Source organism: Verticillium alfalfae, genomic scaffold, assembly GCF_000150825.1.
Source record: "Verticillium alfalfae VaMs.102 supercont1.1 genomic scaffold, whole genome shotgun sequence".
NCBI classification, from domain to species: domain Eukaryota; kingdom Fungi; phylum Ascomycota; class Sordariomycetes; order Glomerellales; family Plectosphaerellaceae; genus Verticillium; species Verticillium alfalfae.
The window spans coordinates 2,002,215-2,013,416 of record NW_003315038.1 but is presented as its reverse complement, the minus strand read 5'-3'; the positions used below and the strand labels follow the sequence as shown (position 1 = coordinate 2,013,416).

At 56.8% G+C, this 11,202-nt stretch overlaps 4 protein-coding genes across 4 annotated transcripts; 3 read left to right on the top strand and 1 right to left on the bottom strand.

Moving 5' to 3' along the window:
• Window positions 1-1,363: 1,363 nt before the first annotated feature.
• VDBG_00600 (translation initiation factor eIF-2B subunit beta) lies at window positions 1,364-3,034 on the top strand (the record flags this gene model as incomplete). Its single annotated transcript, XM_003008872.1, has 3 exons — window positions 1,364-1,637; window positions 1,695-2,882; window positions 2,938-3,034. 3 exons carry the CDS (start codon window positions 1,543-1,545, stop codon window positions 3,032-3,034), a joined length of 1,380 nt encoding a protein of 459 aa, XP_003008918.1.
• Window positions 3,035-4,144: 1,110 nt separating this feature from the next.
• On the top strand, window positions 4,145-6,206 carry VDBG_00599 (conserved hypothetical protein; the record flags this gene model as incomplete). Its single annotated transcript, XM_003008871.1, has 2 exons — window positions 4,145-5,972; window positions 6,070-6,206. The coding sequence occupies 2 exons, from the start codon at window positions 4,145-4,147 to the stop codon at window positions 6,204-6,206; spliced, it is 1,965 nt and encodes a 654-aa protein (XP_003008917.1).
• A 708-nt stretch (window positions 6,207-6,914) lies between these two features.
• Window positions 6,915-7,601, bottom strand: VDBG_00598 (N-terminal acetyltransferase A complex catalytic subunit ard1; the record flags this gene model as incomplete). Its single annotated transcript, XM_003008870.1, has 1 exon — window positions 6,915-7,601. One exon carries the CDS (start codon window positions 7,599-7,601, stop codon window positions 6,915-6,917), a length of 687 nt encoding a protein of 228 aa, XP_003008916.1.
• A 698-nt stretch (window positions 7,602-8,299) lies between these two features.
• Window positions 8,300-9,222, top strand: VDBG_00597 (3-oxoacyl-[acyl-carrier-protein] reductase; the record flags this gene model as incomplete). Its single annotated transcript, XM_003008869.1, has 2 exons — window positions 8,300-8,351; window positions 8,420-9,222. 2 exons carry the CDS (start codon window positions 8,300-8,302, stop codon window positions 9,220-9,222), a joined length of 855 nt encoding a protein of 284 aa, XP_003008915.1.
• Between the last annotated feature and the right edge of the window lie 1,980 nt (window positions 9,223-11,202).

The window sequence follows — 11,202 nt, the reverse complement described above, 5'->3', positions numbered from 1 at the left end:
CTGAGCACCAGGGGGGGCTAACGTTTTGATACAGGTCGCGAAGGGTGATACTGCCGGAAACGCGCAATAGAAAAGTATGGATATAAAATCGGTAGAGTCCAAATTAGGTGCCAAAAAAACGAGTGGACGGCGACCTGCGTGTTTTGCGTATACGAGGTTCGAAGTCGGCCGAAGGGGGGTTGACCAGTCTCCGAGACGCTTCAAGTGTTTCCCCAGAGAAAGTACCGATCACCTAGTCGCCATGAACGATAATTAAGTGGAAGTGCTTCTCCTCGGCGATGCGCTCTTTTCGGTAGGATGGCGGGGATGACGAGGGAGTCTGACGTCTATCAAAGGGATGGTCGCTGATGCAGGTCGGAATTCAATGCAACGTCCAGTCGGACGGGGAGGGCACCTCAAACAGTTCGGATTCGGCTGCGAACGATGGTCGCGTTTGGCGCAAGGGGGTGGGGGGGACCCAATGTCGTGGATTTGTCGAATTGCAACGGCCCAAGGGAGCTCTGCGCGAGCAACGAAGTTGGAGGTCGAGAATTGTGCCACGGCAAGCAGACGGAGGGTGAATGAGTGAATAGACAGGCTGCCTAGGCTGTCAGAAAGCGAAACTCAACAGTCTGTCGCACCTGGCCTGAGTAGGAGTCCGTGTCTGTGTCGGGTTAGAAGGGACTGGGCTGATCCTTCCACATTCAGTTGGGCGACGGGAACGAGGTTCACGTGTTCTGGCTGGTCATCCTCTAGGGCGAGCTGCCGATGCCAAGCGACTACGTAATTACACCTACGCCGAGGTCCTGGCTACATTCTGCATGCCGTGAAGCTTGAGGAGGTCCGTTTGGGGGGCCCTTCTCTTAAGGACTAGTCCGTTACTATTACGGACGAGCAAATCAGCATCAGCTTTGCCTAATTCAATATTGTGTAAGTATGTAACAAATAATCGAGAGCGATGAGAAGGAGACTGTTGATGGATGGTAGGTAGTCATGTGAGTTGAAGGCCCTAGGCCAATGCCCAAACCCCCTTGCTAGCCCTGACAGCAAGCAGCAGCTCGATCATTCGATGCAAAGCCGTCTTCAATGCTTGGTTTCAATGCTTGGTTTCGATGTGGAGGTGTCGCGATCTCAGAGCAAAACCGTGTATGCACGTGATCCAAGGCTTCAATTTTACCCACGGCTAACTCATTGTGGTTAGTTCATACTGTGAAATTCCCCATCCCACCATCCCCAAGCAAGGCACATTGTCTACGTACCTCCACACAGAGTGGGATGGCGCTGATCGTAGCTTTGACTCAGAACCACAAACCCTTCAATATCAGCCTTCGACGACGAGTATCCAAAGTTCTAGTTCGTCTGCTCAGCCTGTTTCGAGCCCCCGCCATACCAGACGGTGTAACCAAGGCTTTTCTCACGGCAAGCTGATTTGGTACATCTTGTTCCTGGAAGAACCCCGCGCAATCCGACTTCCCACGGACACGGCGCACGAAGGCACCCCGCGACAACACCCACTCCGAAATCGAGCGATCACAGCACCCTGCGCCCAAATTCAATACCACCATGTCGTCCGTGAAGCCGAGCCTCTCGGAGCTCGAGAGGTATCTCAAGTCTTTGAAGGGAAAGTCGCTTGAAGCTTCAATTGACAGTCTTATTTCGTGAGTTTGCCCGTGGTTATGCGCACTGGCCCGTTCGCCAACTAAACGCCCATTTAGCCTCCTCAAGCGACGACAGATTTCCGGCGCCGAGCCATGCGCTGTTGCCACCGCACACATCCTCCTCCAGGTCGTCGCCAAGACAAGATTTCAGGATGTTGATCAGATGCTTGAGAAGGTCCAGCAGGTCGGATGTCGGCTTGTGGCGGCGCAACCTAAGGAGCTCGTTGTCGGCAATATCGTTAGGAGAGTGCTGGGCTTGATTCGTGATGAGGCTGCCGAAGACCGAAATGACGGAGGCGATGAGACACCAAGCGATGTACAGATGACACCTACTGCGGCCGTCGCCGACGCATCCAAGCTCGAACATCACTGGCCCCCGTCCACGTACACGAAGCAGGATGCCGGCGCGGACTACATATCCAGCGGGCCCCGACCAGTTCGGCCAGGTGCCTTGACGTCTGCCAGCTCCTTTTCGGTGCCCAAGACCCTACTCAGCTTGCTCGAGGCCGCCCCTACGGTGGACGTGCACAGCACCGCGTCGGGATCGCCTTACATCGGCGCGGGTTCTCCCTACCTTGGTGGCTCGGGTATGTCCACTCCTATGCGTGGACAACAGACCAGAGTGAACGCTATCAGGGCAGAAATCATTGATGGCATCGATGAGATCAAAGACGAGATTAGCCAGGTCGATGACCAGATCGCTTCGGCTGCTGAGGTGCAGATCCACCCCATGGACTACGTGCTCGTTCACCAGCCCTCTGCCACTGTGCAAAAGTTTATCCTCCGTGCGGCTGCCAAGAGGAGATTCACGGTGCTGATTGCGACTGAGGCGCCCCGTGCATCGTCTGACGAGCCGCCGTATGCCCATTTTAGGAAGAAGCTGTCGGCAGTCGGTATCTCGTCTATCAATGTCATGAACGCCGGCCTCATGGCACACATGCCACGCATCAACAAGGTCGTGCTCGGCGCTCGGTCGGTGCTCGCCAATGGCGGCGTCGTGACCGATGCAGGCGCCGGAATCATCGCAAGGGCAGCCAAGGAGCGGGGAACATCAGTAATTGTTCTCAGTGGCGTCTATAAATTGAGTCCAGAGACCTCGGTTGACGAGGAGAATCTGAATGAATGGGGCAGCTCAATGAGCCACGTGAGCTTCGCCGACGGACCACTTGTGAACGGCGTCGATGTACGAAGCGCCGCCACGGAACTGGTGCCGGCAGAGCTCGTCGACACATACATCACCAACCTGTAAGTGGACTCGTGTTAACAGAATGAGCGACAGACCGGACTAACACATTGACAGGGGCGCGCACTCTCGCAATCACCTCTCAACCATCATTGCGGACCACTACAAGCAGGAGGATGTGGACTTCCAGCTGTGGGACGAGCTGGAGAGATAAAATCAAGAGCTCAGGGAGCATGATGTTGTGGCAGCTGTCGTGGTCAGCTCGCAAAGTACTGCATACATGGCGATGACAGAGATGGCTGCCTGTGCCAGGACATTCTACAGCTGGGTTTCATGAGAGTAGCTACACCTCAGATGTGCTTGTAGCTCAATTCGGGAGTCTAGAAGCCAGCAGGCTTTCTAATGGGACGAGAGTAGCGGTTTCTGAGCGACAGGGCTGAGCAATCATGGCAGATCGGGGAAAGGGCCGTGGTTGTTCTAGGAGGAGGGGCTGGCCGCGTAAGCAGGTGCAGTGACGCGGTCGGCGGGATGGGGCCACTTGAGGGGGGCTTCGCCCTCCTGCCCTATCGTCGTCCCTCGTCACAAGAGTGGCTCGAGTCTGCCCTTGCGCCCCAGAGGGCCATCACGACATAGTCAATGGGTCGCCCTGAAATCAGGGCTGAATTGTTGGGCAGCGTACCTAGGAAGAGTACGGTAGCCGAAGGAGGTAACCCGGCACTCGGCAGTTTGCAGTCTGTAGTATGCAGTCTGCGTAACTATCATGAGGCTGGTTGACTGCCATCATGTAGCATACCAAAGCCTATGGATGAAACCGGTACGTGAAAGGCGGGCTGGCAAGCTAGTCGGTTCATTTCGCATCGCCAAGTGCTTGTATTGGGACAAGTTCAGGCCAAACGCATCTTGGACGCCAGCTCAGGCAGCGTGCGCCTCACAGCAGCCTCCCTCCGAACAGCCATTGAGCTGATTTAATCCACTGAAAGGCGAGGCAGCGGAGGTAAGCAAGCAGGCTCGACCCGTCTCCCAGCACAGACTCTCGCCCGCATTCACCTATTTTGGCAACAAGCCACAACCCTGCCAAAACACCACCACCACCAAGGTTACCTATATCGCCGATAATCAACAAATACCTTGGAATCACCAATCATTGCGCGCCTACTCATCGTCGTCGACGACATTGTATCCCCATGGAACCCGTATCTGGTTTTGCTGTTTCCAGGATTTCGTCTGCCGCCACACACCCGGAGGTTCCTCAGAACCTATTCTCTTCTATTTGTCTGCTGAAGGTCTGATACAACAAGCACGTCAGCCAGTCCAACATACTACCATGGATATTCCCGACCCGCCGCCGCCCCCATACTCCGAGACGGATATCTACTCTAGTGGTCATTCCAATCAGGCTATTGATGGCACCGATGCTCGGTATTGTGACCCGTCCAGCTGGCCGCCTGGCCGCCCAGACTCTTCAGCCTCATTATCTCAACTTCAGCCTGCTGCCGCCCTTTCACCCAGCAACCAGAGTGAGGTGAATCTCACTCCATCCGCAAGTGACCGCCGTAACAACTCAGTCAGCGAGTCATCCTTTCCGGTCTCCTCGCTCTCATCAGCGGCAGCACACGATTACTTCGAAACTCGTCCACTACCTAGGGGCTTCTTTCAGGATCATCACGTTACTCAGACAATTTCTCTCATATCAACCTCTCGTCCAGATGATTTCCCCTACAGACGGGAATGGGCTAAGCGCGATGTGAGTCCGTCAGACTGGCAGACCTTCCTGAACTTTCTACTGCCCAATCACGCCACTGCACGTAACGAAGCCGTCATTGATCGCAAGCTGCTCGCCGAGACAGACAGCACCACGGGTTCTGCCTCCAGCGGCCGGGCTCATCCCTCAGTGCACCTCAACCAGCTTCGTCGGGCTTCAGCCGCTGACGTAGCAGTGGGATCGCCTGCCCTTGGTGTGAAGCGTGAAGCAGAGGCCGTCACAGCAGAATGGAACGCATACTTTTTCCAACCCCGAGCCATGTGGGTGCGACTGGCCTTCGAGCCGCCTCGCCTGCAACATCAAGCCGAATACAGTCCTCATATGCCTGGCGCATGGGATTCCTCATTTGATCATCACAGCCCCCATCACCTAGGCCGGCCTATGCCTCCTTCTCTGCCACCGAACCAGCCTCTATTTTTCCATCCCTACTGGGCCCCCCAACCACAGCAGCAGTTACAGCCGGCGCGAGTTTCACCGAGTGGTTTTAACTTTGCTGGTATCAAACTCAACGACGAAGGCTTCTCCATTGGCAACAGGTTCGTCGTGGATCGCAACGGCGTTCGCGTCGGTGGACTGGTTGCCGATACCAATGGCGTCAGCTACCGAGACAACGTCATCGCTGGGCCAGGCATGTTCAGTGGAGGATTCAACCATGGCTACCCGGGAACCGTACATCACAACACCCATCCGTACGTACAACACGGCCCGCAGGTTAATACTTGTTACTCGAGGCCGGTGCAGGCACCGGGATTGCCTCCTGGGCCAGGCTCACTTCCTGGGTCATTCCCAATAGATGATCAGAAACCACACATGAATCACTATCCACTTGTTCGCATCCCTCCCCTGAGCCTGCCCGTACAGCAGCATCAGCGCAGAGAATCTGGGTCCTCGACCGGCTCAGGGTCACCAGCAAGCTCCGACTCATCGCTCAGTTCTCTGCCGGATCATGACGACCTCAGTGTCTCGCAATTTCCCGTCTTCCATAGAACGCTGCACGCATGGTTGATAAAGCCCGAAGAACACATTACGAAGCAGAATGTTCAACGTCTCAAAGCTGAATTGGCCGAAGCCAAGCGGACACGCTCAGAGTACCCATCTCAGAATGTCGACAGCAAGGTCATGCGTGCCGATATTAAAAGTCTATCGCAAGCATTCCGCGCGCTGAAGAGGGCACAGCGAGGTATACGGAGAGGGCGCAGACGGGAAAGGAGGGCGAGGGAAAAGGCTGAGCGAAAGGAGTGGCGGGGGCAGAGGCACGGGAGTGGTGTTGCCTCTGGGGCAGGAGGAAATCCGTGGGGCTTACCGGGGCCGGCACCTCTGACCGTTCCGCCGCGGGTACTGCCACTGGGGCCGGGTCCGATGACGTGTCCACCGGGCGGTTTTCCTCCTGGTGCGTGGAACGCTGGGCCTGACTCTGCACTGCCGTCTGCTCTGCCTCTGAGCCATGCGCCTGGAATACCTGGTGCTCACAGTGGTGCCAATTCTAGGGGCGCTCATCCAGGGGTGCCCCAAGCCAGAGGCTGGCCTAGAGTTGCCGACCAGGGGCAGCTTGGACCTGGCAGTCAAGGTTGTCAGGCAACAGACGTTCTACACCAGACATCGCAGGTTAAGTTCCGCCAAGTAGATGAGCTTGAGAAGAGGCTTGCTCGCCGATGTGCACAACTCGACGAAGCTAGAGATGGACATTTCAAGAGAAAGGAAGATGTTGAGAACGAGGCCGTCTCCAAGGCCGCTGGAACACAAGAAGAGACAGATTCGGTGAGCGCAGGGAAGCAGGTGCGAAGGAACTTCGAAAGTGACCGACTCGAGGAAGAGGTAAGTTCACTGACGCGGGACGTGGAGCGATTAAGAATGGAGGCAGACGAAGCATTTGCGAGGGAATTGGAGGAACAGGAACGAAGAGAGACGGGAGCTGGCAGGTAGGAGCGCTCTTCTCATGATCAATAAGGATAGACCGTCGAGTCTGTGAAGCGTCATTGTTCTGAGTGCTCTTTTGAAACCACTCTACAGTACCTAGATATACCGCTTCACTGGCAGCTGCACTGGGAAAGGCTGTCCAGTCTGAAGAGCCCCTCTACCTGCCTCTGACCGCCAGAGTATCAGTTTATCTGGCTTGCCGCTGGCCACGGTTCATCATCATACCATATCCGTCACACTCCCTCGCCCCCGCCTTGGACTTGAGGACGGTGCCAAACTGCCGTCTTTCCTTTTATGTTTCCTATTCCCTTTCTATCGTGATTTCGGTACATCACGTCGTTTTATTCCTTCTCCTGACTGTCGGGCATCCTTGCATAAAGCAGGTAAGCCCTGACTGCCCACCGCCCCTGTTCCTTCACTTGGATTCATTCTTCTCCACGAGCTCGCCGACACCCAGCGCCTTGCCGACCTTGACCTTGCGCTTGGGCTCGCCATCAGGTTTCGTCTTCTTGCTAGGATCGGAGCCGACATCGCCCACGGCCTCACCCTCGTCCTGGTCATCGCCCTGGGGCTCGCGCTCGGCGTCGCGCTCCTCGTTGACGCGATCACGAATGTCGGAGAGATCGAGGCGCATGCAGTAGGCGTCCTCGCCGTCAGCGTAGTATTTGGCCTCGGTCTTGTCGGAGGTGAAGCCGAGTGTGTCGCGGTAGAGGCGGATGGCGGCCTGGTTGCTGACGCGGACGTGGAGGGAGACGTACTGGGCACCAAAGGTCTCGACCATGGCGAGCTGGGACTGGCGCATGATCTTCTCGGCGATGCCGAGGCGGCGGTGGGTGCGCATGACGGAGAGGGAGGTGATGTGGCCGTGGGGGATGCCGTCGGCGGGCTCCTCCTCCATCTTGGCCAGCACGTAGCCGACAATCTTGGGGTAGTCGTAGGGCGTCTTGGCCGGGCGCGACACGTCGACGGCGACGAAGCTGAGCTGGGGCCAGGACAGGGCGTGGTAGAGGTAGTACTTGAGAAAGTAGTTCTCGGGGAGGTTCTCGAGGTTGGCGTGCTGGATCAGCGGGAGGTCGGAGGACTTGAGGAGGCGGATGTCCATGGTGGCGGTTATGGATGGTGGCCGTCGTTTGTCGTAGAGCTGGGGCAGGGTGAGTGGAGTGAGCGAACAGCAGGAATAAAGGACAGACGTCGTTGTCGAAGCTATGGGACAGCTAGCTGGCAGGCTGGTGTTGAGACTTTTCGATGTCCGTCTCACGGTGTTGCGCCCCAGTGCAAAGGCACTATTACTGTCTGGCTGGCAATTGGCGATTGAGGTGGGGATCTATACAGGGTCCGCAACTGTGTTGCGACGGGGGGGGGGGGTGTCAAAATGCTGACATAATACCATGCCAGAAAGCTTTCTCGGCTAAGGTCCCCGACTGAGGTACAGAGGTACCTGTGTCGGGGCCGTCGCGAAAGACGATTGGCGCGGATCAAACGTCATCGCATCGCGGGGCACGCGCTCAGGTCGTCGCTGCTTTGGCGGGGTAGCTTCAGCGTCCTAGGGGCCTCAGAGGGTCCCTGGCCAAAGCCAATTCGCTCGCGTCGTTGCTCCCATGTTTTTTCCCTGCGCGGGACATCCCAGGAGGCCAATGAGTCGGGTAGGTCTGGTCCTTCTGTCCCTCGAGGTTATGCGCTTCACGATAAAAGGTGTGGCCGATCGCCTGCCCTTGGCGACTGTAGGACACGGCACTTCTTTCTCCTCCACACCCACCTAGCTACTCTTGTTCCCTCTTACCCACGTTTTCCAACAAAAACATGTCGCGATCACTTGATGGAAAGCTCGGCATCGTGACCGGTGCCGCTCGGGGTAACCAAGACTCCACCGCGCCCTTTCTGCGTTGTGCAAAGCTAATCTATCCCGTGCTACCTATCTAGGCATCGGTGTCGCCATCGCCGAGAACCTTGCTTCCAAGGGCTGCAACCTCATCCTGGGCTACACTTCGGCTTCCTCGCAGTCCCGCGCTGAGAAGCTGGCTGCCGACCTCAAGGGCAAGCACAACATCATCGCCCTGCCCGTGCAGGCTGATCTCGGGACCCCTACTGGTCCTGCCGCTCTGGTCGAGTCGGCCAAGAAGCAGGCCTCTGAGACGGGCATCGCCAAGTTCCAGATCGACATTCTGATCAACAACGCTGGTGTAGCCCTGAACAACCTCATTCCCGATATCACCGTCGACCAGTTCGACACGTCCTACCGCGTCAATGTTCTCGGGCCGCTCCTTCTCGTCCAAGCCGTTCAGCCCTACCTGCCCAACGATCGCTCCGGCCGCATCGTCAACCTCTCGTCCGTCAGCTCCTCCACCGGTTTCTTCGGCCAGAGCGTCTACGGTGGCACCAAAGCCGCGCTCGAGGCTATGACGCGCACCTGGGCTCGCGAGCTCAGCGAAAACGCGACCGTTAACGCCATCAACCCGGGCCCCGTCCTGACCGAGATGTACGAAAGCAACACGCCCGAGTTTAAGCGCTTCATCAAGGGCTTCATCGAGCACTCGCCCCTGATGAAGGCTCGTCCCGGCATCGACGATGATGCGCTCGTCAAGGAGGCGGAGACGGCAGGCGGTCGTCCGGCGTATGTCGGCGAGGTTGCTGGTATTGTGGGCATGTTGGTGTCTGCTGAGTCTGCGTGGTGCACAGGACAGGTTGTGTGCGCAAACGGCGGCATGCTCTTCGGAACGCAGTAGATTGTCATTTTAGCGAAGCAAGAAATCAAAGCCATCTGTACAGCACTTGGTACCCCTTATTTACAAAACGGTAAACACGTGTCTCGCTTATCGGGAGAACGATTCGGGACGATAGGTCCAACACGACGCCGGCCTCCGGCGCTTCGGGGTCGGGGCCGAGCACCTGTGGGTCCCACACTCGCCGACCAGTGCCCAGGCGTGCTATTACGTAGTGCCGTCCAGCCGAACATGGTCGCCATGCATCACCGCCGACGTCATGCTCCTGAAGAACCATAGCCCCCCGCCAAGACATCACGAGCGCACGCCTCCGTTCCCACAACCCAACGACACGCCGTCATGGGACGAGCATCAAGATTCGATCCCATTTGTCCCAACTTGACACGACGACACTGCGATACCGATGTTCAAATGAGCGCATGGCCACGGTTTGCCGCATGGTCACAGACAACACTCCATCAAACGTCTCATCGCAACCCGCCACGCCTTTGAATTCGCCACCTAACCACGAATCGCGAGGCCGTGTTCAGCCTCAATCAGCGTCGGGACCAGAAATCAACAACGAAAGAAAAAAAACCATGGCGTCGAAATTACTAGGCTCCGGGCCGCATGTCTACGTCCTGCTCTGGCGCGACTGTGGTGGCAATGAATTTGTCGCCCTCGGCGCGTACGCGCATCTCAAGGACGCCAACACGGAAGCCAAACGCCTGGGCAAGGAGCAGCTCTCCGACGGCCTCACGTACAGCAGTATGCAGGCCGACCTCAAGGTCCAGGACTCGGAACCTCTGCGGTGGGATACGGCAGATGGGATATCATGCTGGGTAGAGCGGCACGAAGTAAAATAAGGACGCTGGGAGGTTCAATGGCGGGGTGGCGAGCACAACAGCACGCCTCGCAGACGAGGGGTCCGACGGTTCTCGGCAGGATAGGGGGGGCGGTTCGATGCGTGGTGAACATGTTGGATCTGTGCACGCTGCGAGGGTTGTGCCGTCTGTCGCGTATGCGTGTGGGCTGTTCGCACAGAATCAGGGCACGACTTCGTCTGGACTCCATGATTGCAAAATGGAGACATCAAGCGTTCTACGAAGTATGAGAAACACGAAATAAGATGACAGAGATTTTCATCTCTGTATGTTCTTTATGCTCTTTGTTGGAAGTGGTCGCGCGAGAACCGTGGTCTGCTCGGCGCGACAATCTGACGCGAGTGCGATGAGTGGACAATGTACGTGTTACGCCACTTGAATGCTCGACTACGTGCATGGAGTGCTGCTCTTGCCAACCTGTTTGTTGAGGCTTGCCACTTCGGACGTCTGACGTCTGGCTGGCCCATCGAGGACGTTCGCCTGGAAGTTGCCATGCTTCGAAGGCGAGACCGTGCTGACCTTTCAGTCTTCAGATCGCAAGTTTGCGGACAGTTCCGGGGTGTGTACGATGTTGTGTCGCGCAGGCTGATTAGACCCAAGACGTGAACTCTCAGTACAGCCCCGGCAGTATCTAACTCTGATGAATTGTGTGCTGGCTTGCGCCCCCAAATCAAGTACTGACAGTAGAGGCCAGCACCTTTGTTGGTAATCATGTCTCGAATGCCACACGCATGTGGCTGTGGTAGGACAAACAGGCGAGAGATAGATGTGTGTATGCCAGAGATCCAGACGTGCGCACAGAAAATTTGAGGATGGATGAAGTATGCCCAGGTAGACATATGCTCAGATTCATCACCTTGGACATGCCAAAGAACCGCACTTGGTAACATAGGTGTAATAAGACGATGCATTCAGGGACCCCGGGGCGTGGCACAAACGCCCCAGCGCAAGCCGCCTGCAGGCTGCGCTTTCGCTTCGGCGGCGGGGTGGGGTGGGGGCTTCAGGGTCGTACATGGTAATCCCAGCGCCGTGGTTCGCTGACCCCGTTGTATCAATCCAGGGGGTCAGGGCGCGGCTGGCCTTGAAGCTCATTCATCTCCAGGCTGTCATCGAAATACAC